The sequence below is a fragment of the Balaenoptera physalus genome, assembly GCF_965194825.1.
Source record: "Balaenoptera physalus genome assembly, chromosome: 2".
NCBI lineage: Eukaryota > Metazoa > Chordata > Mammalia > Artiodactyla > Balaenopteridae > Balaenoptera > Balaenoptera physalus.
Window position 1 is genome coordinate 37623587 of NC_138883.1, and position 25105 is coordinate 37648691.

General features: G+C 39.0%; 1 protein-coding gene across 17 annotated transcripts in view; it reads right to left on the reverse strand.

Moving 5' to 3' along the window:
* SYNE2 (spectrin repeat containing nuclear envelope protein 2) overlaps nucleotides 1-25105 on the reverse strand; it is a 319482-nt gene that overhangs the window by 43000 nt on the left and 251377 nt on the right. For all 17 annotated transcript variants that reach the window (XM_082442457.1, XM_082442453.1, XM_082442455.1 and 14 more), the window contains 15 exons: nucleotides 24739-24885; nucleotides 22875-23051; nucleotides 21011-21166; nucleotides 19384-19536; nucleotides 17038-17208; nucleotides 16429-16559; nucleotides 13464-13668; nucleotides 12081-12260; nucleotides 11279-11407; nucleotides 9096-9250; nucleotides 8839-8983; nucleotides 7808-7902; nucleotides 6323-6557; nucleotides 3171-3365; nucleotides 1070-1195 (listed from right to left, as the gene is read on the reverse strand). In XM_082442457.1, the coding sequence (XP_082298583.1) occupies nucleotides 1070-1195; nucleotides 3171-3365; nucleotides 6323-6557; nucleotides 7808-7902; nucleotides 8839-8983; nucleotides 9096-9250; nucleotides 11279-11407; nucleotides 12081-12260; nucleotides 13464-13668; nucleotides 16429-16559; nucleotides 17038-17208; nucleotides 19384-19536; nucleotides 21011-21166; nucleotides 22875-23051; nucleotides 24739-24885 (2400 nt within the window). The remainder of the gene's footprint in view (nucleotides 1-1069; nucleotides 1196-3170; nucleotides 3366-6322; nucleotides 6558-7807; nucleotides 7903-8838; nucleotides 8984-9095; nucleotides 9251-11278; nucleotides 11408-12080; nucleotides 12261-13463; nucleotides 13669-16428; nucleotides 16560-17037; nucleotides 17209-19383; nucleotides 19537-21010; nucleotides 21167-22874; nucleotides 23052-24738; nucleotides 24886-25105) is intronic.

Below are 25105 nucleotides of genomic sequence, written 5' to 3' on the forward strand. Positions count from 1 at the left end.
GTATATCTTTATGACTTAAGTATAGAGTAATGGTGCTGCTTATATAAAGTTTAAAAACAGAAGTAGTACTTCTACATTCCACTGAGATCTACATACACATGTAGTAAAATGATAAAGAAATGCATAAGAATGATAGGACACCAAATTCAGGGATGTGGATTCCTCTGGGGAGGGGAAGTACATTAGAGATCATACAGGGCATTTGAACTGTATTTGTAATGTTTTATTTTTCTGCTGGCTGATGGTTTCATGGTAGTTGTCATATTATTTGTTGTTAGAATTTTTTTGCACATTAGAAATTTTTACAATGAAGAAAAAAGGTTCAGGAAGGAGGTCACTAATTTCCAGCACAGCTTGAAGTATGAGACTACTCAATTCTTCCTAATTTTTTTCAATTTGACCCCTGAAGTCACTGAAGGAAGAAAAAAAAATTTTTTTAAACCTTATTCCATTAGGCTATTGATGTCTTTCCAACATCAAACCTGCAGAAAGGGAAGAGATGTAGGGAGTTCCTGACCTCGGAATTTAACTGGTCCACATTCCTATCAGTAAGTTTGCCTTGTCTTCTGCTAAGTCCTAACATACCCAGGAATTTTTGCTAGTGTGGTATCCATTAGGCAGAATATAGTTTGGAAGGTATTACAAAAACTGTTATATTTGAGCAAAACCCCCAACCTATTGTCTGCTAAAAAATGAATTCTTCAGTCATACTTTACTCTCATTTCAAAGACAAGGCCATTTGATAAGGGAACAACTTTCAATGTAATCTCAGAGGCCACATCTTAAATTACAGAGGAGAAACAGAAAGAGGACCTGAAGGAGAAAACCCCCAAAATCTTAAGAAGAAGATCTGCAAAATCTTCCTCATCTTCACACATGGATCTCAAAAAGCATTGATTCTAATTGCTTTAGTGACCAGGAAGGTGTATTAGAGAGAAGATAGGCAAAATATTTTCCAACTGGACAACGAAGACTTAGTTTCACACAGACATCGAAAGGCAAACAAACACTTCAATGTCTCAGAAAACAGCTGAGTGATTATCTTGAACACTACTTCAGATTTCAATACCTTAATCAGCTCTTTTTCTCGATGGAGCTCCTCATGAAGTTCTGGAAGAGGGTCTTTACTTTGTGCCTTTAAAACTTGCAACCTGTTTCTCAACTCCTTGATTTTCTTTTCACACTGGTCCCAGGTCTGTTTGAAAACAGTATTAAAATTGATAAGTACTTTGTTGTTTAAGAATGAATTGTAGGAATAGGATAATTAATTTAATCCATGTAATTGTTCTATTAAATGTGTTTTTTGTAAATCACGCAGAAACCCAGCTCCTTGTCTTGAGCAGACTGTGGTCTAAAAGAGCATATGGGACAGCAGGATGGTTTTACGCCTCTCTGCAGCTTTACGTGTGGCTCACTCATCTCAACCACTGGGTTGCTTTTGGCTTCGAAATATTTCTTCCTCCCTCCCCACATCTCTGACCTAGCTAACTTATTTCTATTTTCGTTTTGGAAAAGTTCACATTTAAAAGGCTACTAGAAGGATTAATTTTTAGCATTTCCAGTCTTGGGTATATGCTCTAATAGCACTGAAAAGCAAAAGCACTCAACCACTTTTCTTGTCTTCTTTTCTAATGTCATCCCTCTGCCCTCTCCCTTCCCCCTTCTAGAAATAGCTTGGCTTTAGCGACCCTTTCACAGCCAAGTTTCACTCTCCATTTCTTACCACTGCTCTGATTGCCGCCTCCTGCTTGAAGCGGTTTATAGTTTACAAAGCTTATCAACTTCATTATCTCACTGTAATTATAATAAGCTTAGCAGACAGACGCAAGTGTTACTATCACATTTAAAATAGGAAAACTGAGGCTCAGAGAAAATCGACTGGTCCAAGGACATGCAGTTAGAAGTAGCTTAATCAAGAGTCAACCTAAGGCTACAGTTTCCCTGTGGATGCCTTTCTTTGATATCAGCTCTTTTCCTTAAACCTTATATTACTGAGCAAATAGTTGCCTGTATTTTCAAGTACAGAGGGTTTAATCCATTAAGATAAATTTCTATTCCTGATATTACTAAAATTCCTCCTCCTGAAGTTACTAAAAATAGACAAACACAGACTCAAACACTACTCTATTCCTCAGTACTACTGACACAAATATTCTTGGGTTGGTCCAATTGTACGCTAATACCTCACTTAAGGAGAGGCCACTTATCTCACAACATAAACTCTCTGGAACATAACCAAGGAGAAAGTGAAGGGAGAAACAAAAGAAAACTATGAGTTCTTATCTCTTCCACCAAATCTTTACTTGCATTTACCACCTTGCTTTGCAAACACGGCAGGTGCTCAACAAATGTTTGCAAGTTAATGAATTTCACAGTGTACAGGCCAAATAAAATTCAGATACTTTATTCACAGGAGAGATGTTCAGGCCCTAACTCAGCATATATTTATTCTGTATTCAGAAAAACATCTCTGACAAGCTTGGTTATCTGGTTTTGGTACCCACACAACAGATTAAAGAGTGGGCTATAAGGAGTAAGTATACTCAGGGAAATAAAAAGTAAGAATAGACAGCTTAAAATTAAATAGAAAGAAAGACAAACAATAAAAACCACATAAGAACTCAAAAAGCATAGCAGTGCAGGGGCAGGTTCAAAGCAGCTCAGAGTTCTTGAGAACAACTTGGGATATTTTAGCATAATAAAATATTAATGATTTTCCTAATAATCACTCAAAAGAAAGCATTTTGGTTCTTAAAGGTATAATCATAAATTATTTGGGAGATTCAGTTATATGGAAAAGTGTATTCTTTGAAGGCAGCAGAAAGATGAAGTGTCACTGTGTTTATTTTCATATACCATACCCAAAGACAGACCATATGTTAGCTTTGAGTATTGAACTTCCATTGAACATGAATTCGTTTCCTGTTTCATAAAGGTAAATATAAAATAGTACCTCAAGTATTTAGATATTAACATTGAGCTTTTCCAATGTTGTATTTTTATTTTACATCAAGTAACTACCATGATTTGTGGATTAGTAGGACTCAACGTCCCTTGGAAAACCCATAATATTGTGATTTCCTAAAATCATTCCCATCTTCATACAGCAAACAAAAATTCTATGTACTGCATTTGAATATCATGAACAGAAAAGTAAATGGTGAGTTTACCTCTGCAATGCTCTGGAACTGTTTAATCATCTCTCCTAGTTGGAGTTTTGTGTCCTTCCAGTTGTCCTGAAGTTGACTGATTCTCTTGTCAATTGACTCTTTAGTTTCCAGGTGAGTTGTGTTCAGTAACTTTCCCCCAGCTTCCAAGGTTAGTGCATAGGTTGTCTGCCACCTCTGGAAATGGATTTCTTTATTCTTAAAAAAAAAAAAAAGAAAAGTAATTTTCTTAAACCTCTGACGTGATCAAAATGTGACTCTCTGCATGCATTTGTGTGTATTTCCTTCAGAGCTTCTCTTAAATGTTAAACTAGGTATAAATTAGACAAATCTGCTTAGAACACACACACACACACACATACAAACTCATTCACATCAAAGGCTAATATTTTTATTGAGTAGACAGCATACTACCAAATGATGTGTTCTTAAAATAATTTCCAAGGGTTGGTAAGAGATAAGATTTTAGTATAATGATTAGAAGTATAGAGAAATTAAAAATACACTTCACAGAATAAAAGCCTACGAGATAAATGAATCCAAGAGTATTAAGAAAATGACTGGAGTATTAGATCTGATATTAAGAGCAAATACCCATTACCATTATGGTATAAAGAGTCAGGCTGCTCCTACCCCACAAGGTAAGAATGTGCACATTATGCTAAACAAATTTAAAAGGAGAGAACAAATAAAAAAGGTAAAAATACAAAAATAGACACTTAAGCACATAAATATACACATCAGTGTTCATACTAAAGCAATAGCTTTAAAAAATTCCATTTGGATATCACATAGGCCTTTCTTTAAAAGGGACTGAAGCTAGGTATTTATAATACAGAAATGAAGTAAAAACTTTATATTTCCAAAAGCATTTGGTTTCAGGAGAAAAAATTAAATAGCTTTTATTTCTTTTGCATATATGATTTCCTTTACTTTCAAATTTCTCAAGGGAGACATAATATGGGCATTTTCCAAAATGGAAGCTGATATTAAAAAAAAAATCAACAAAGCATTGATTTATAAAGATATTTCTGAGAATACTCAGGATAACCCAAATGCAAAGGAGAAACACACACAAGAAAAACTGCAATTCAAGGAACACACCGCCCCTCCACACTTGTCCTTCTAATATGCAGTACTGCTCAACACAGCCACTGTGATAGATGTCTGTTAGCCGCTTCAAACTGAACTCATCAATAGACCTGGTTCTTGTCCAGTCTCCCCTGACTTGGTCAACAGCACACTATTCACCAAGATCCTCAACCCCAAACCTACAGTCATCTGGATTTAGATTTTTATTTACCTGCCACATCCAAACCATAAGCAAGTCTTGTAAACCCTACCTACAAACATAGTCTTTTTATCTTCACTGTGATCATCCTTGTCTCATCCATCCTAAAAACTACACAAGACCATTGAAATAGCCTAACAAGTTATGGCAGACTGTATTTTTCACAAAATGGCCACAATATTACCAGCCCCACATGCTCTTCTAGAACCTTCCCTCTCCCCCCTCCTCTTGAACCCCTGTGGGCATGCGTGATGGCCTTGGTTAATAGAGGATGGTGGAAGTGGCTGACGTCTGAGGCTAGGTCCAAAAAGGCAATACAGCTTCTCTCTGGATCTATCTTTCTTGGGACATGCACCTTTGAAGCCATGAGCTGCCATGTAAGGAGTGTGGCTACCGAAAGCCTCCAAGTGGAGAGTCCACAGGGAACAAGGCCCAAGGAGACCCAGCTGCTCCAGTTCCTGGCTGTCTGAGCCTTTCCAGCTCAAGTACTAGACATGAAAGTGAGGGAGCCTTCAGATGAGTCCAGCCTCAGCCGTCATCTGACCGGAACTGCCTGAGAGCCCCCTGCAAGAGACACCTAACAGCCCTGACAACCTCCAGAACTGTGAGAGAGAATAAGAAATGTTTGTTGTGATGCGGCAAGAAAGAGGTAGTACACTGGCATTCCTGCTTCTTCTCTGGCCCCCACCAACCCCCAAACCACCTTCCTCAGAGCAGCCAGAGGACATTTAAAAAATACAAATCGTTATCGAGCTGCTTCCTCTTCCAACTTCAACGGCTTCCTACTATCCAGACTGTCATCCAGCTACCTCACCTCCCTCCAAAATGCTCCTCCCTGACTGCCTATCAAGTCCATTTTCCATCACTGCTGTCTCACTGGCTACACTCGTCACATGAGCCTTCTTTCTTCCTCTGCTTTGCTAAACTTGTTCCCATCTTGGGGACTCGGGAAAACTCTTCCCTCTGTCTGAAGGCTCTCCCCCCAGATCTTTGCACAGCTGGCTTCTTCTTGTCATTCAGGTTCCAGTTTAAATGTTGCCTCCCCAGAGATGACCCAATCTAAAGCAGTCACCCAGTCTCTCCATCACTGGCCCTGTTTTAATGACCTACATATGCCATGTTGCAATCTGATTATTTCCTTTATTTTTTGATTTGTCTGATTTCCCGCACCAATCAGACAAATTAGTATTTTCTTGTTTGTTTATTGATTTGTCTGATTGCCCCCACGGGAGCAGAGGTCTTCTCTTGGTCCACACTGTATACCCAGCACTTAGAACAGCGACCAGCAAAGATCAGATGCTCAGTTAATATCTGAAGCCTAGATAAATGAATGAGGCAAGCAAAGGATTTCAGAAGGGTGCTGTTTTGTTTAGCTGTCGCTCTACAGTGAAGTGTGGTTCGATAGCTCAGTGCAACATGCCCTGGGAACTGCCAATTAATTATTCTAGTCCTGTGCTAATCAAGCAACTTTCTGATTGGAAACGTTGTCGTCTAAATGAATTCACCCTTCAAGAGTAAGCAGGAGTCCCACTGTAAATTACTACTTCGTGGTAGTCATTTATACATTAGTCAGTGCTTTAAAAGTCTGTCACCCCAAACTTCCCCACTCTACCTACCCATCTCCAGTCCGTCTCTACTCCCACAGCCCAAGAGAGCTTCACTATTTCTGGATGAATGGATAAGATTGGGCTTCTGACCCCACAAGGCTAAGGATAAGGCTGAGTAGGGTCCCCATGACCAGCTGGCCTCCCCATCGCAGAAAGCACGCTTGAACGTCACAGAAAACACAAAACTTGAGCTGGACGAACATCTTCCAAATAAACAGCACCCTGTAGTTCCCACACCGCTGCTGTGCATGTCCTACCTTCAGCTCATGGATCAGACTTCTTGTTTGGTGGAGGCTGTAGCAGTCCTGGCTCTTCACTGCAGACAGCAGGTGGCTGGTGTAGGCGAGGAGGCGGAGCAAGTCCCCCTCGGAGGTGGTGAAGTACTGCCACTGGCTCACCAGCTCATTGATGTCACTCTTCCTCTGCCGAACGCCCTGGGCGGCGCTCTGCCACCGCTCCTTCAGCCTCGTGAACTTCCAAACAAATTCCGGTCTTGGGAAAAATAGATGGTTAGAGAATTCTGACATCAACGTGCAGAAAAAATAACTATCAACGTGTAATAGGAACTTAGATTTGCTATTTATGTGCACAATTTACATGGAAAAAAACTTCTTTAAATCTGAGCACCATTCAACGTAAACATGATGCGGAACTTGGGGCTGGGGCAGGGGCAGTGTGTGGGTTGGTGGAAGGCGTTTATCACAAGATAATTGCACATGGCCTAGTATTTTGCTGGCAAGCATGACAACCACTGCCTTAAACAAACGTAAGCTGTTTTAACACAGATTATGCCAAGTGCTTTATGGAAAACTGAACATGGGATCAATGGGAAACAGATGAACAGGTAGGTCCCTTGTAATGTTATCGATTACTTGAGGGTTGTATGCTACATAATTTCAGCAATAAAGAACATGCTTTCTGCAACTACCCAACTATTTCTTTCCCAGATAAACAACGTCCTTCACATGATAAATAAGGCCTTTCATTTATTATGGGAAAAGTCACGCTTTGCCGTACTGATCAGATCAAAACTAGTTAATCATCCTGAAATTGGCTTGGATTTTATTACTTCAGAGCTAGGAAAAATGGGTTTTATATTTCTTAGTTATGTTGAAAGAAGATTCAGAGGTATATGGGTGATCATGGGGAGGAAAATAATGCCTATGGAGACATTTGGAGAGGTCATTTAAGGCCAGGCCCCTCCGGGCTCTGTCGGCAATTTCAGCAGCTATGCAAGCAGGTACAGTTACTGTCACCAGGCTGCCTAAGGGGCTCTGCTCTGCCTGACTGGAACTCCCCGGAGACCCCAACCTCATGTACACAGCATAGAAAGAAGTCTCTTCTTTCACAACTGTGACATAGCTACCTACTGGGAACAGCAGCACTTTGAAATTTATTTTTTAAATAGCAAAACATCATGAGGCTGAAGGTAGAGAGGAAAACACACTATAGAAAAATCCTTTGGGGTAAAAACTTAGTTAATGGTACTAGGTGGATGGGTGTTTGCAAAGCATCTGGTCTGCTAAGCCCACCCATCTACCATAGGGAAAAGGGCCCCTGATGTTTTTACAGCCATGAAGCAAGACTCCATCCTAATATAAAGTCAGAAGGCCGGCCCCATGGTGGTCTACCAATGACATGGCCGCAGGCACTGATGTGGTCAAGATTCACATCGTGGAAGGCCCACCAGGCTGCATTGCCTTCCACAGGCCCACAACCATTGCGAGTCCCAAAGAGCTTACCTCTTCTCTATTTCTGCTGTGTCCAGAAGTTGTAAGCACTGGGTGACATAAGAGTCAGCAATTGTCTGGTTTATAGAAACTTCAGCTTCTAACATCTGTATATGAATTAAAATATGGGAATTGTTTTTGTGAATTTCCTTATAAAATCTAAGCTCACAGAGGATATGTGAGGTGATTAATTTTCAAAAGATTTGAGGCTAACTGCAAAAAATGCTTAACCATCACAACAGCACCTATGAATATAATTAGAAGCAAATAGGTTTAATAATAACTACATCTAAGGCCCATTTATTGGGCTTTTTCTATTTGTTAGGCACTGAGTAAAACATGCATTGTCTCACTTATTCCTCAACCTTACGACTTAAGTAAATACTATTAGACTCATTTGAAGAGGAGGAAACTAAGATGTTTGGTAACTTATCAAAGTCACCCAGCTTTGCCTGGACAGATTTCATTTTCAGTGGATGATCTTAATGTAACAATGCAGACTTAAATCAGTTACACTAAAAAGTTACAATGAACTAATCATGCACATTTTGGAAATGCAGGATCTGCCTATAACCACCAGGAGTACTCTCAAATATACATCAGCATAAGCATGGGGAAATGCCTCTGTGAAATTATTAATGCTACAATTATAATTATACCGAGTGCTTCAATACTTTACAAAACTATTCAGTGAAAATGCAAAGATGACTTGAAGTATTTTAACATGCTCTTGGTAAAGTAGTATCGTGTTCGCATTATGCAAAAGGAACGTTGTGCTAGAAGCTTCCACCTACTGTAGAAAATCTAGGAGTTCTGTCATTAATAAAATAGAGCAGCAAAACAAAATTTTGAAATTTATGAAATGTGTGAGAATTTTACAAATGATCAACCAACAACTGAATTTGCTCAAAGACATACATTCTGTGTTTAGGGATTGAGGATTGATAGGTACTCTCTGTATTTTACTTTATTTAATCTCTCTTCCCCTGAGTCCTGCCCCAGGGTGAGGGGTCCAAGGTGGCAGAGAGCACAGGTTTATTTACCTCATACGTTTTCTGCTGTTCCAGGAGAGCAGGGAGGCTGTCAGCAATGTTCACCTTGAGCATCTCTTCTATCTTCTCCAAAAGCTGGACCCACTTTTCACAGCAATAAAGGAACTTTTGATTCAATCCAATCCCCTGAAGTTCACTACGAAGGTTTAAAAACAAACAAAACAGAGCCATATAACAATGACATTACTGGGCTCAACTGTTAATTTTGCCTTAATTGAAACAGAATGGGAGAGCTGGGCTGTTCTGACCTGCAGCGTTCCAGTGCTGTCGCCGTGGCCCGAATCCATTGCCGGTTCACATTCTGTAATGTCTTGACAGCTACATCACTAAGTGGGAGCTTGAGGCTTACTTCATTCAAATGCTCAATATCAGGTGACTGGGCTGTCAGTGCCAGCACATGATTCTGTGAAAAAGAAATTAAATTCCAGATTTTTGGATGCCAATAAGATATCTGGATTACGAAAAGGCTTCAGAAATCCTACAGACCTTCCTTATCTCAAAGAAGAGGGAAAACTGGGGCCTAAAGAGGTAAATGACTTGCCCACAGTCAAATAGCTAGTTAGTGTCAGAATCGGACCTGAACTCAGATCTCTCAATCCTGTGCCTTTTCTAGAACAAGCTGCACACATGGTCAGAACTGAAACATTCAAGTCGCATTTAGTCTGCCAACAACTTGACCTTCAACAGAACATGCAGTTTATTTACAAAGTAAAGGAAACTTCAATCCTTAAAATAACCCTAGCAAAGCATGGTAGTTACACATCAATATTATGGTGAAATCATAGGAAAGCAAGCTCACCAAAATTTTATCTTTAAGACAATATTCCAGGGACAGCCTCTAGGACAACAATATATTAAGCAAACATCCTTCACCATATCCATGTTCTCACTACAGAACTCTGCCACAATAGTCTAGGTCAGGGTCAACAAACGTTTACTGTCAAGGGCGAGATCATAAATATTTTAGCCTTTTATGACCCATATGATCTCTGTTGCAAATATTCAACTCTGCCCTTGTAGCATGAAAACTCCCACAGACAGGACGTAAATGGTGGAAGGGCATGGCTGTGCCAGTAACACTTTATTTACAAAACCAGGTGAGGGGCTGCATTTAGACCATGTGCCATAGTTTGCTGACTCTTAATCTAGGTTATGAATATTGGTCCTTAGGAGTTTGCAAGATCCAGAATTCTTTAATTCTTCCATTCATCTATGTTAACTATACTAAACTTACTAAGGTAATAAAGAAGGAAAAAAATATACCATTAATTTAATAGGGCATCTTACTTTTTGATCTTCAACTAACCAGAAAAATTCAATTAATCTCAATAGCCAACTGCTAGATTATTTTAGTTCACTGAAGCTAACTAGTAAAGACTTCAAGATATAAAAGTCTACTAAAATTACTGAGGCATATTACTAAAATAGATCTCGTGACCCAGCAATTCCACTCCTGGGTATACACCCAAAAACAACCAAAAACACTAATTTGAAAAGATACATGCAACCCAATGTTTGTAGCAGCATTATTTACAATTGTCAAGATATGGAAGCAACATAAGTGTCCATCAACAGATGAATGGATAAAGAAGATGTGGTACATATATACAATGGACCATAACTCAGCCATAAAAAAGAACAAAGTTTTGCCATTTGCAGCAATATGGATGGATTTGGAGGGCATCATGCTAAGTGAAATAAGTCAGACAGAGAAAGATAAATACTGTATGATATCACTTATACGTGGAATCTAAAAAATACAACAAACTAGTGAATATAACGAAAAAGAAGTAGACTCACAGATGAAGAGAAAAAACTAGTTGTTACCAGTCGGGGGTCAATACAGGAGTGGGGGACTAGGAGGTACAAACTATTGGGTATAAGATAGGCTCAAGGATGTATTGTACAACATGGGGAATATAGCCAATATTTTGTAATAACTGTAAATGGAAAGTAACCTTTAAAAAGGTATAAAAATTAAAAAAGAGAAACAATTGACAAATAAATTGTATATATTTAAAGTGTATGGGACTTCCCTGGTGGTCCAGTGGTTAAGACTCCGTGCTCCCAATGCAGGGCCCTGGGTTCGATCACTGGTCAGGGAACTAGATCCCGCATGCCACAACTAAGAGCCCGCATGCTGCAACTAAAGATCCTGCGTGCCACAACTAAGACCTGCCACAGCCAAATGAATAAAATAAATAAATATATAAATATTTAAAAAATAAAAGAGCAAAAAGCAAAAAAAAAAAGTTTAAAAAAAAAAGATCCCTATGTTGTCATACTTCTCTAGATCTTAGGGAAAACAGGTCAAGGATGAATGGCATACCAATGACTGTGCTCAAGAGTTAAGATGCACATAGATGACAGTAATTCACTTTTTATTCTATGGTGAACCTGAGCCCTTAGGAATGACAAATATTGGCAATACCAGGAATAAGTCAGGATTTCCTTCTTTTTCTTGCTGGTAGAGTTTATCCAAATTCTCTTCTTCATGCGTAATGAGACCTTTTAAAGAGTCCAACTGGTCCCCAAAATCCTTGAACTGTGATAGAACAAACTAGAACAAGAGAAGTTTTCATTAGAAACAATTTTCATGTGCATCTATAATAGAATCAAGCGTAGCCTTGTGATAGAAGTCCAAGCTGTTTTCAGCCCTAAGCAGTTCATTATCTTGAATCCAGAACACTCCTGATACTCACTTTGTGCCTTTGGCAAAGTATGAAGCCTTCACAGGGATGAATAGATCAGTTGCTTGACAGGGGCACCTAGAGGAATCCTGCTAGCTAAATATTTTTTCCCCGCTGTGTGATATTGGAGCCCCATGGCCTTCTATTCAGCTTTTTGATAGTTCATGCCCTAAAGGCTTTTCAAAAAGTGAATAAAATACATAACAAATGGCCGTGCTTTAAGCAGCTACTCTATGACTCAATTACCCCACTTGGAAATTCAAATAACTATGAGATCTGAACAGTGCATGAAATATATCACTTTAACATGTTCAATAAAGAAGAAACGTATGCTTAAGATCTGCCCATTGCCCATGTGATTGAAGAATCACATGACTGAAGAATCATGTCAAATGGTAGATATGTTTAGGGCATCTTTATTTTGTGGTTTCCCTAAGGTGCAGCCCACAAAGCACTAATAACTATCACTTCGCAAGATGTAAGGAATTGAAGGGAGTGTGCAAATGTCCAAGACTTCAACTTGAATAGCAAAATAAGATGAACCTTAAATTCATTTGTTTTCATAAGCAGCATCTTTTCCAAGTAGGAAGCCCTCTGGAGGGAGTGCATTTGACCAGAGAGGAGCAGGTGGGTGTTGGGCTCTGCAGGTCGTGGGAGTCGATCCAGGAGAGTGGAATCTTGGAGAAAGGCTTCTTTTGTCTTCTGCACATCATGCTGCAGCTCCTGGAGAAGAAAAAAGTGATCGCAAAACATTTCCTCCCCCTTTCCCAACAAAAATCCCCAACTCATGCCACTCCATCAACATCTAGGAGAATTTCTGCCCTGAAATAGTGGGTGTGGCTTTTTGTTACTGTTTATTTTAAAGAGAGAAAAGAGCTAAGCCTTCTTTATATGATGCACATCACTGGGTGCTGTTCTGAAATTTGTCAGTTCAGAGCCAAAAGTAACCATAGATAAATAGAGTTGGGGCTTCTAGTTTACAGAAACTGGAGATGACTTGGGTACAGCCCTATGTTTTATATTTCTAATCAGTGAACACTTTAAGGATCTGCTTTAATGCATTTTAAGAATCAATCCAACCCCATCCTCTGCCTGACACTTTGTGACATAAATGGATTCATTTGCAGAGAGCGTAGAATTTCATTGACCAAGATGATTTTAGGGCTACTCCAGAAATATTGCAACTGTGTGAAATTTCTGTTTTTGTTGTTTTTTAAATGCCAACAGATTAGACAGAAGTTGATCAGAAATATGGTTCATATCTGTTGGATTCTTGTCTCTAATTTAATTGGTTAATACTTCTTTATTTGACCTATAGTATTAAAAGATACAAAATGTATCTGGTCACCTAGTTTAAAACTAGAAAGTATTTGCTTTCCAGGCATTCATTAACATAATAGAATAAAACCACAGAGGAAAGTATACAACTCTTAAATAATAGTCTAAAAATCATTATATCCACAGAAAAGCCTTATTAACATGGTGGTGAATCTAAATGATTATTCATTTAGATTAGAGAATTATTTAGATTATTTAGATAATTATTCATGATTATTTCTAAATCAAGAGATTCAACATCTACTATTCTTACATGACCACATTCAGCTGATATATTTCTGCTTTTATTGGAGACTTTGTATGAAGCTTTGGCTTTAGAGATTTACCTGCTAGAGTGAAAGGGGAGATTTGGAAGGAGGTGGTGTCAGGTGCCCCTGACCCAGCTACCTGCTGCCTGGCCCTCACCTCTGAGCCACCACCTGGCTCTCCCAACCCCACACGTCCCTGTCTTGCCTGTGTCCTACATGGTCTGCTCACACACCTGTCCTGACCCACTCCTCCCTCCCTGTGGTCTGTCTAGTCTCTGGGTCATGGCCCTGTCTATCAGGCTGTCTTGGCCTTGGTTTTCCCAATGGGCTTAACGCCTACCTTTACGTCCCGCAGGGCTGGGGGCAGGATCTCTGCCAGGTTGTTTCCAGATGTGTTGATGTTTGCGAGCTGTTGGTACTTTGCTTCCTGCTGCTCCAGTCTTGCTGCAGCTTCAGCGTGAGCACTGTTATATGCCTTCCAGAGCTGTAGCGGGCTCTGGGCCCTCTGCAACTGGTCTGCAATGTCTTGGTTTACCTGCGTCCACCTGTCAGGGCAACATGAACAACAGGAACCCCATCCATCCTTTCCTTTGCAGCAAAAGCACAGTGCCCACACTCTACCCATAAGTTAAGAGCAGATAGATTAAGAAGACGCGTTAATGTCTTTTCAAAATTAATGCCATCATTAATATATAAATAGAATTCCAAATTAGGATACTTCATTGACTTTATAATTCTCCACAAAACCCGCAAAATTTGTGACTGGCAGGAAATATCTATTGTATGATGAATGTCTCTTAGGCAAAAGTGAAGAAAGTACTGAACTGTTTGCCTGATGAAACTTCCTCCACATGGGAGGGCCTCCTATTTTATAGAGAGGGTCTTTAAGTAGGTCTTATTTAAATTGTGTTTATGTCAAATTTATTTTCTAATTACAAAAGCAACATGTTCCTTATATAAAAGTAGAAATAAAAAACAATATATTTTCCTACTTCTCAGCAAAGGGTATTTATTTTCTATTATGTTCTAAATTTGCTAATGTTTTAATGTTTTATAGAAATACGGTATGTTGTAGGACTAATTTCTTTGTGGATTGAGAGAAAAAAATGGCAGATATTACCTGGTACTTGATAATATTTTATTTGTTCTTTAGAGAAAAGTTAATTCCTGCGTATTCTCTTTCTACTTAGGCCAATTTGCATCAGAAAGTTACTCACTTGGTAAAACTGATCTTAGTCACATGAGAAGAGAAAATTGTGTACCCCTCAAAGGATGCTAGCACACAATATATGAGGGAAGGCAGCAGCAGAGTACCCAGGCCCCAGATATACATAGCTGGTCTCCATGGGGGGGCCAGGCTAAAAATCAACTCTGGAGTCCAGGCGAACTTGACTAGAGCTGTTGATGAAACCTAGTTAGAGACCTCGCTTTTAGAGTAGATACCACCAAGTTATGAACAATTGCAAATATTAAAAGTATTTTTGCATCCATGAAAATTAGCTAATTTTGTGGTGCTGGCACATTCATTGGTTGTATGATTTTTTTTTGGATTCTCATTTATATGCACTGCTAAACTGCTACAAAAACTAAAAATCGTAATAATAAGAAAAATAAGAAGTTATTTTCTGTAATACATTTTTCATTCTATTAAAATTGAAAAGTAAAAAAATGTAGAAATTTAAAAATTTTGTTTTTATTCCATACTATGGACTATAATATCTTGCCTTTCTTTCCCATTTAACTTAAAAAAATTTTCCCATGTTAGTAATAAAAAATAAGTAAGCCTAAGTTTAAATGGCTGTACATAATGGTCTATAAATGGTCTTTTTTTGTTTAATTACCAAATTCCAGCTTAGTATGGATATTGGAGTAATTTTTAATTTTTGCTTCCAAAAATAATTCTCAGATACAACTTTGTTCAAAGGCTTTTTTCTGTATTTCAAGATATTGGTATTAAATTAGACTTCTTAGAGAATTATTGGGTCAAAGAATATAAATATATAAATATTTTTAAGGTTATGGGTGTATGTTCAAACTGCTTTCTGAAAGCATTATAATGTTTACATTCTCACCCAAAGCACATGAGAATGCTTGTTTCACAATATCCTCAATCCCGCTAAGTGGGCGAAAAAGGTGACAAATGGCATAATTGCTTTACTTCTTTGTATTTCACAAAGTTTCTCAGAACCACCTGTTTTTAAACAAGATTTTCCCCAATTATAAATACAACATATGCTCACAACCCTCCACAAAACATGTGTATTTAAATCTACCCATACCTATATTGAGATTGTCTACCCATCTACCTACCTACCTACCTGTCTATAAAGAGAAAGTAAAAAAAAACACCTGACATCTCATTAATCTAGAGATAACTACTGTTGGCATTTTGGTGCTATTTTCTTCAGTCTTTTTCAATATGCCTTCTGATATATTCTTGTGCCAACAACTGAATGTGTATGTGCAGTGGTGACAACTGAATCCCTTTAATAGCAACCTGAACCACCATATGTTTTGAAGGAGGCCCCAATTACTGTATGTGAAATTAGATACGTGTCTGTGTTTCTCTTCACCCTCCCTCCTCCCCCTCTTCCACTAAGGACTGGATCAAGGGCTGAGGACACCACTGCAGGGTACATAAATGTGGTGTCCCTCGTTCAACACATATTCAGAGTTGGTTTATAGGAGAGGCTGAATCTGCATGAAGGAAGGGTGGAGAAGGCCACTGAGGGTAGCTTAATCTCTTCACCACTTTCTGGAACAAATCAGCTTTGGGCCAACTTTCATATCCCATCCAGCTATATAAAAGCCTCACAATCAACCAGGGCCACACTTCTTAGAAGGAGTTTTCTATCATAAGTAGTTCATCAAAGAATTCCTCCCAACCTCACAAATATCTCCTGAGAGGTATTCTAACATCCCCTTACTTCCACCTTATAATGTTTCCAGTGAGACAGACTGCCCATCTGGCCACCCCTTAGCCTGTTTCTGCCTGTTGATTTTGGTGCCCTTGAGGATCGCATTGGGCATTTAGCCTATGCCCACTGAACGTGGCTACACTGGGGCTATACTTAGGACATTTCTAGATTGATTATACCAAACACTTGTACAAGGCAAGTAACAGCCTTCACAACGTCAAATCTTATGTGAACGAGATCCTTCAAAGCAGGAGAGACCAGAATAGTATGAAACCAGTTATCTCAGATGATTAAGAAGGCTTTACCCAGCCTACGTCCCTTCATTTGTCACACGTCATTAAGATAAAAATATCTGCTCTACCATTCAAATTGCATCTTAAAGTGTACCTTGTGTGAGTATTTTGGCATTTCTCTTGAATTATTTCAGCAACTGAGGGGCAGTAATCTTTGAGTTTTCCAATAACCTCCTGGAGTTTCTTCCAACTCCCTTCACTGCTCTCAGCTTCGTCTTGAAGAGTCTAGGAGGACAGAGCAGGAATGTCAGTTGCAGAACAGCCTGGCCTCGTCCAGAGAAGGCAGCAGCTGGTCAACACTTGCCGCTGTACCACAATAATGTTAACACTCAAACTTTAATAGGACAGGGATAAATTATCAGAAATGTGAAGAAGAAAACTGAGAAGGCATTCTTTCATGGGGCTAGCACTTGAAATAGCATACTTAAAAAAAAAAAACACCCCGAACCCAAACCTTTAAATTGTGAAATAATATGGACATGAAAGATGAAGAAAAATTCACAGTATACTTGTACCAAGTTTCACTCATTTGGTTCATGTCATTCATTTTGAAATTTCAAGTTATACTTTTGATGCTGCTGTTTAAAATACTGTTTCGTGTTTCTCTGTGGAGGACATAACAGTAATTGTGTTCATTTCTGTGCTTTCTTCCATTGGAGATTTTCTGCCAATAATGCATTGTGCCAAGATCTGGTTAATATACCTGAAGGTTCTGCACCTGGCATCTTAAGGCCTCTAATGATAAAACCACAGGTTTGCTGTGTTCCATGCAGTACCAGAATCGGATCGTCATCATAGTCACTTCATCATAGAGTTTATCATAAATCTTCCACTCCTGTAAAACAGACTGCATGGAGGTCTTGAGCTCATTGACCTATACAAAAAGCAGAAACATATTTAGGAAATCATCGACAAGAGGCTCTCTCATCTTTTTTGTTTCCCCCTCCTAAGGACTCTACCACTGTATCCAATTTAGGCATTTTAACTTGAGAGTGGAGCTTCAGTGATTCACTGAAGGTGAGAAGGGTGGGTCAATGAACAAGAAATATCAAAGAAGGCTAAGTTTTAGAGTAGCTGAATGGAAAAGAGCCCTGAGACCAGAAGGACCAGCACAGAGAGAGTTCAGCCTACAGAGGGACAGCCCAGGGAAAAAAACACTGAGTGAGGAATCAGAATCTCAGAGTATACATTTCAGTGACACCCTATTAGCTTTCTGACCTTGGGCAAGTTATCTAATCCTTGAGTCTATTTCTTCATCCACAAAACAGATATAATAAATGAAAACATAAAGAAAATAGTGTCTGTGAAAATGCTCTGAAAACTGTAAAGCATTGTAAATGTAAAGTGTTAACCTGTGTTACCTGGCACTTAAGTCTGGTTACTACTGGAGAGCAAGTAAAACTTGGAGAGCATCATGCTTGGCCAAAATGACGGGCAAGTGTAAAGTAGGAGGAAATGCAATAGTGGCCATATTTTATCCTTTAATGTGTTTTGATAATTATGAAAGGTTGAAAATTGAAGCATTTAAATGATCTCTGACACAATCGAGAATATACAAGTATATAAATCTTTATATATTATGTAAAGAACACTTATATCTCAACAATAAAAAGACAATCAAACTCAAAAATGGACAAAGGATTGAATAACCATCTCTCTAAAGAACATATACAAATGGCCAATAAGCATATGAAAAGACACTCAACATCCACAGTCATTAGAGAAATAGAAATCAAAACCATGAGATACCACTTCACATCCACTAGGATGGCTATAATCAAAGTTGGATAATAGCTAGTACTGGCGAGACTATGGAAAAATTGGAACGCTCATACACTGCTGATGGAAACGTAAAGTGGTGCAGCTTCTGTAGAAAAGTTTGGCAGTCTCTCAAGAAGTTAAATACTGTATAGAGTTACTAATATGACCCACTAATTCTACTCTTAGGTATATGCCCAAGAGAACTGAAAGCATATGTTCACAAAAAAACCTATACACAAACCTTCTCCACAGTGTAGGAGTGTTTTAATGTCTCCATATCCTTGTCAACACTTGTTACTGTCTGTCTTTTTATTGCAGCTATCCCCCTGCAGCCTGTGAGCATCTTGAGGGTAAGAACCATTTATTTTCTTATCATTGCACCCTTGGCAGTGAGCACAGTGCCTCACAAAAGATATGTTAACAAATGACTCACACAGATATGTTAAGCTCACCCCTACTTTTCTGCCTGAGTCCTGGGGAAAGAATGAGGCTGAGGGTCACCTATGGATTTCATTTACATGGGTTATTCCCAATTGTCTCTTGGAACAAATGGTTGAAAGTAGATTTTAGTAGATGACAAATAATCCACAATAAAGACTCTCTGGGAAACATGGACACACCTATAATAGGTTAGTATTTACAATTTCTCTCTCCATTTGTGGGGAAATGTCAAAGTTGCAGTGTCTGAGGATGCCTGTCCTTTGTCTTTTGGTGTTCTTCCTCCCAGAAGGGGTAAATGCAGACTTTGACACGCCTTTCATACAATTACCAGACGTCTTCCACAGTCTTTTATGCTTTCTCCTCACCACATGCTGTTTCTCCCCACCTCTGGAGTTTTCCCTATGCTGACCATGCTTCTAGCTTGATAAAGGCTATATGCGATAGGATCACGCCCTCCCCGAGGCATCTCCCTGGGTGTGGGGAATCTGAGCTGCTTCTTCATAACTGCTCCTGTATATCTGGCCAAGAAACAACGCCAGATGCTCTGTTGGGTTTGCAGTTGGGGTTGGAGACTTTTTTGTGTGTGTGAGTACATTAGACAAAACAAAGATAACCAGGTGGATTTCTAGCTTGCCAAGGATGTGGGAATTTGGTGGCTTTGCCTCTGATTATCCAGTGAAGGAAAAAAATAAGAGAGATCTGAAATGTTTTTCTCTACTTCACTTCAGTAGTTTTCACAGCAACTTTTCAGTTTTTGGTATTGAACGAGTGTCCATTACTAAACAAGAAATAAGATAAAAGAAGGATATGTGGAGAGAAATAGTACACTGTAAATGAATTCTAGTACCTGGCTGATAACACTGTTTTTCTTTTGAAATAACTCATCAATTTTGGATGCTGTATCTTCCAGCAATGGCATTGTCCCACTCTCTGAAGTCAGGTAACTTTGTCTCAATTCATCCAATGCTTTGGATTTAATTGCAAGTTGATTTTCTATATCCTGGAAGGGCAAGAGGAAAAGGTTTTCATAGGTACAATATTACAAAACAATTAATAACGGGTAAGAGGTAGGAGCCTGCATTTTTCAAGTAATAATGCCAATAGAGTATATAATTTAATAACATTACACAAAAGACATTTTAATCATATCACACTCTCAATTCAATTTTTACAGTGAAATTTTGTAATATGAATTTATAATACTATAATATGAGGTTTTACAATACTTTCCATTATTACATGGCTCTAGATTTTAGAACAGTCTAGGTAGCAAGTCCTTATCATCATGGTATAGTAGAAAGAGTCTAGGAGATATAGTCTCCATTCCACGTCTGCCCTGTACTGGCTGTTGGACCAAGCGTTAAGTCATCAAACTGCCAAGTCTGCGTTTTCCCATCTGGAAAATAGTGATGACATCCCAGGCCTGAGTAACTTAGCACTCAGGTGAAAGCAGGGTGGCTGGCTGGGGGTGCTATAGCACTGCGCTTCCAGTCAGGAGGCGGCTGTAAACACCCTAACATGGAAATGGCTAGTGGGTAGTTAGAAACAGGATACGACCATCCGAAAAGATCTCTTATGGAGGTGTTGCTGCCCACATATTATATCCAGTATCATTCTGTAACCTGTAGAATGGGGGTCTGAGCCGACTTTCCAGCCCCAACAGTGAAGAGCGCCATGCCTTCCTGTAGGCGGTGCAGAACCCACGTAACCTGTGCCATCTACAGCTCTGGGACAGTGGACCTGCTCTCAACAGGAGTGACACAATCAGGGCGGTGTGGAGGGAGGAGTAAACCCACGTTTGGGTGAGGGCACCTCAAAGACCAAGTGACCTGGCAAATGATGACTGAACGAAAAAAGGGCACAGCCAACATGCTCTAGCCCAAATGGGATTTAGACAGTGGTTCTGAGGGAAAAGTAGTCCTTTGAGAACACATTACACAGTAGGTAAAATAAAACCATTTTCCTCTGAAGAAACAGAAAGAAATACTAAAAATCATGGAGACTTGAGTAATTTGGTAAATACTGGAGAAATTAATAAAAACACACAAAAACTGGAAAACATCTAAATCAGAATTCCCGTGGAGCATTTTTTTTTTTTTTTTTTTGGCCGCACCGCGTGGCTTGTGAGATCTTAGTTCCCCAATCAGGGACTGAACCCGGGCCACAGCAGTGAAAGCACCGAATCCTAACCACTGGACTGCCAGGGAACTCCCAACATTTTTTTCTTAGGAGTAGCATTCAAATCTCTTCAGAACTACAATAACCATGAAAATACTTCTGTTTATCATTAAAAAACAGCATTTTGTAATTCTGTAAAACACATGGACGTATCTATTTCATAGAAGAAAGTAAGTACCTGGGGGCTTTGAGAAGAACCCTCAGAAACTACGGCAGCTTGCCCTACTCCCTGGGGAAGGCGTGGTAACTATCAGCCTGACCAAGCCACGCCGGACAGGTGCCGTGTGTCTTCTCACCTGACAATCCAGGAGTGTCTTCTGCACCGAGATCACACTTTCAGGTTTTCGTAAAGTGTTCAGTCTCTCCTCTTGTGCCTCCATCCAGTTGTTCAGAATCTGTATTTTGTTTTCATTCTCAGTGATACTTTCCAAAAGTTGTTCTAATTGTTGTATCTACCGGTTATGAATAAGAAAATAAAATTTTCTTATTTTAAACCACATGCTTTAAAATGTAAATGTCGTGATATGTTATTTTTAATAGGATAATTTTGTTTCTTCTCAGATGATTTCTAACGTTTTGCACAAGATTTCCCAACAACTTCTGGAATAATGATTCATAAGTCAGGAAATATGAATTATTTTCTCCTTTTTAAAAAAAATCTAACGCTTGAAATGAAAGCTAACCTGATAAGAAAGCTGGCTGTTCTGGAGTTCCACAATATCTGTACAAAACAAAATCATGTTGCTAACACTCAATATTTTTTCATTGCATTGTCTATTGATATATGTAAAGCTTAAGAAAAATTTTTTTCCCCAGACTCTCTTCATTAGACTCACTTAAAAACTGTCAATATAAAGAATATCACAAATAATGCATCAATTTAATAAAGTAATATTTTTTAAATGTCTGTGGTTCTTCTCATTTCTAATGCTTAGAATGTTTATTAGGTTACAATCAAAGTATATATAATGTTTTATACTTCTTTTCATATGCCATAGGCACTTGCTATGTCATGACTTGTATTAACCTAAAAGGCTGCCCAGTATTTCATCAAATGGACACCATATCATTTGATTAATTATTTCTCTCGTGTTGGAAATTCAGGCAGTCTACATTTTTCACCAGAATAAATAATGTTGAATTGAACACTTGGTGCACATATCTTTTCCTTTTTGAAGGACTATCTACTTAAGATAAATGTAAAAGAAGTGGACGGCTGGGTTAAGAGATAAGATGATTATTATGGTTCTTGAAATTTTCTGAATGCTTTCCAAAAGGGTATGTAAGCCATTATCTGCAATGTATGAATGTGAAAGCCTTGGGCTTTTATCTTTGTCTTAAGTTTTTCTAATTTAGTAAGTGTATAATGTTATTAATGTTTATTTCAAATGTCTGACAATTAAAGTTGTAACCTTTCCATATTTATTTGCCAATTATAATTTTCTCTTTTGTGAATTATCTGCTCATGTTCTTTGCCCAAGCATGTACTCAAATCTTAACTGTATGAATCTATTTGTATGCATTCTCCACACAATAAAGAAATCAACCAATTTTCACTATTGTATATAAATATTAAATATTTTCCCAAGAATAAGTTTCCTTAATCTTTTCGGTCATGGAATGAAAATCTACCAAGAAGCCATATACATTTTTCTTCCTTTTTATAATTTTTCTAAAGCTGAAATAGCTTTGCTGCTTTTTAACATCTACTTTCACAGAAAATGTCAAAACTTCTGACCATTTAGTAGCCTCATGTAATACTTGACATCTTCTTAAATAACATTTCTCCTCTTCATTTGCCTAAGTCAATTTCCCACTAAGAAATCGCAAAGAAATATAAAAACTATTTCCAACTCCTATATGCACCAATGGAGGATAGGATTTAAAAGGGGCTAGAATTGAGATGATTATTAGGTTTAACTGTAAGTTAACCACAAAAATGTCTTTTTGGTTTTTTTAATTAATTTTTTTTGGCCACTCCATGCAGCATGCAGGATATTAGTTCCCCGACCAGGGATCGAACCCATGCCCCCTGCAGTGGAGTGTGGAGTCTTAACCACTGGACCAACAGGGAGGTCCCACAAATGTCTTTTAAAATTTTTCAGAAAGTGGTATTTTGCAAAGGCTAAATCATACATCAAGCCGTGACCACGAGCTCACCTTTCCATTCAGTGTTCCGTGGACCCGGTGCCATTGGCGGTTCATCTCTCCGAGATGCTCTGCAAACTCTGTTCTCTCATAGCGCTTACTTTCTACATCACAGGTGCTTAACTGAAGTAATGACTGGTTAACAAAGTCAACTATCCATTGTTTATAGTCCATTTCCATTCTAAACTCCTAAAATGAACAAAGAAAACAAAATTAAACCACCAAAGCCTGAATTGAAGTATGTGAACTGGACCTCTCCTTTGGTGCACCGTAGGGGGCACCAGGCTCCCACCCAGTAATCAAGGGGCACCTGTCTGGAGTTATGTTCTACCCTCCCCTAACCCCACCACGCATCTGCTTTATTTGAGTGGAGAGTCTTTTTGGGAATTACACATTCCTGGGAACAGAGAGACTCACCGCTTTCAAACAGACTGAAAAGTCAAAGATGGTATCATGTATGGTAGTTGCATCATAGGAACCCAAATCAAGACCCAGAGTCTGACAAAGGGTTCCTCTGAGAGGCTTCCTGAGAGCTCCACTGGAATTCAGCGCCATCCTGTGGGCTCATGGAAATGACAGGATGGGAAGTCTGAAGTTAAGACTCTCCCAGAAAACCCAGGACACCTTTAAGGAGCTCTGCCAGTTTAGGCAGCTTCTCTGCTCCTCTGTGGACCGTGTAGGGCTCCCTGTTTGGATGACTTTAAGTTCTAGAGCAATCCTAAACTCTCCCAGGGCCAAGCATGTTTCTGTTTAGGCTGATACTTGTTGGGTTTATTCTGGCAAGTTCTAGCACCTCCGTAGGAGACATCCAGGGGTAAAACTATGTGCTAGGTTACTAGGGCCTGTGAGAAAAATACACATAGACCCTCTACAGATTGTACTACTCACTGAAGTTAGGATGGGATAGGATATAAAAAGGAAATCCTTGCTAATACCATGCTTTGTGATTAAGCCATTCATCTTCTGCCCACCAGAGGCTAGATCCATTAGCCTATGAGGTCTTGGAAAACAATGACCGGAGTCTTCATTCATCTTTGTGTTCCTAGTGGCAAACACCTTGCTCGGCACACAATAAGTGTTTGTGCGTGGCTTGTTAAATGTTAGTTAAATCTACTTGAAATCAAATATCGTGGAGAAGGCCACATTCCTATCTATTTGTAGAAGGATATCAACTTTTCCTTACGCATTGTCTTATCCAAAGAACATTTACTTAACACCTATTGGATGCCAGGTATTGGGCTAGGTGTGCTGTTTCAGGGAGGTAAAGGAGGAGTCCCTGCTCTCAAGAAGCTAAATCAAGGCGGGGAGATAGGCAGGTAAGAAAATAATTATAATACCGGGTGACAGGAGCTATTGATAGCACCATGGAGACACCTAATCCTGGAAAGTAAACTGATCTGGCCGGGAGAGTCAGGGTAGATTTCCAAATGAGAAGATACTTGAACTGACTCCTGAAGGATGACTAAGAAGATTCCTACAGCTAAAAGCGGGACACTGGAATTCCAGGCCAAAGGTACAGCACGTACAAAAGCAAAAGCATGAGCAGGAGAGCACCAGGAGCGGTGGAGGGACCGCAAAAGATTTGGTTCAGGCAGAGTCCAGGGTTTATGTGGGGAAATGAAGAGCTGAGGCTGGCCAGAGCCAGTTAAAAGCTTGGATTCTGTCCTGTGGTGATGGGAGCTACCAAAGGAATCTGGGCAGAATAAGAGCAAGTATACTAACTTCTCTCTCTAGAATCATCCACCATCCCATTCCCCACCCTTAGAATTAGTTTTTCTAAATAATATCCTACATGTCTCTTTGTCCAGTATTTCCCTTCCAACTGACTTGCCTTCTTTATTTAATGAAAAGGCTTCTGGCTTTTTTGTGTAATTACCTTGTACTTGTGAAGAAGATTTCTAACTTGAGATGCAGAACTCAGTGAATGCCCAGAGTCTTCATCTGCAGTTTGATGTTCCACGTTGCTCATCCAGTTAATCATTTCTGTTATTGCTTTACGAGATGGCAATTTCTCCATCTGAAGCTGCAAAATCAAAATGATTTCCATTTAATTACCTGCAGTTAACAAAATGAATCAGGGCATCACTTAAGATAATATCTGGTTTGATAAAAGGTCTTGCCACATAATTATGCAGGTTACTCACAAAAACAAACCCAGCATTCAAGCTTAGAATAAGTGACCCTAAAACAATGACAATGACCTTCACATAAACTAACACAGTGGTGCAGATAAACTGGGAAAT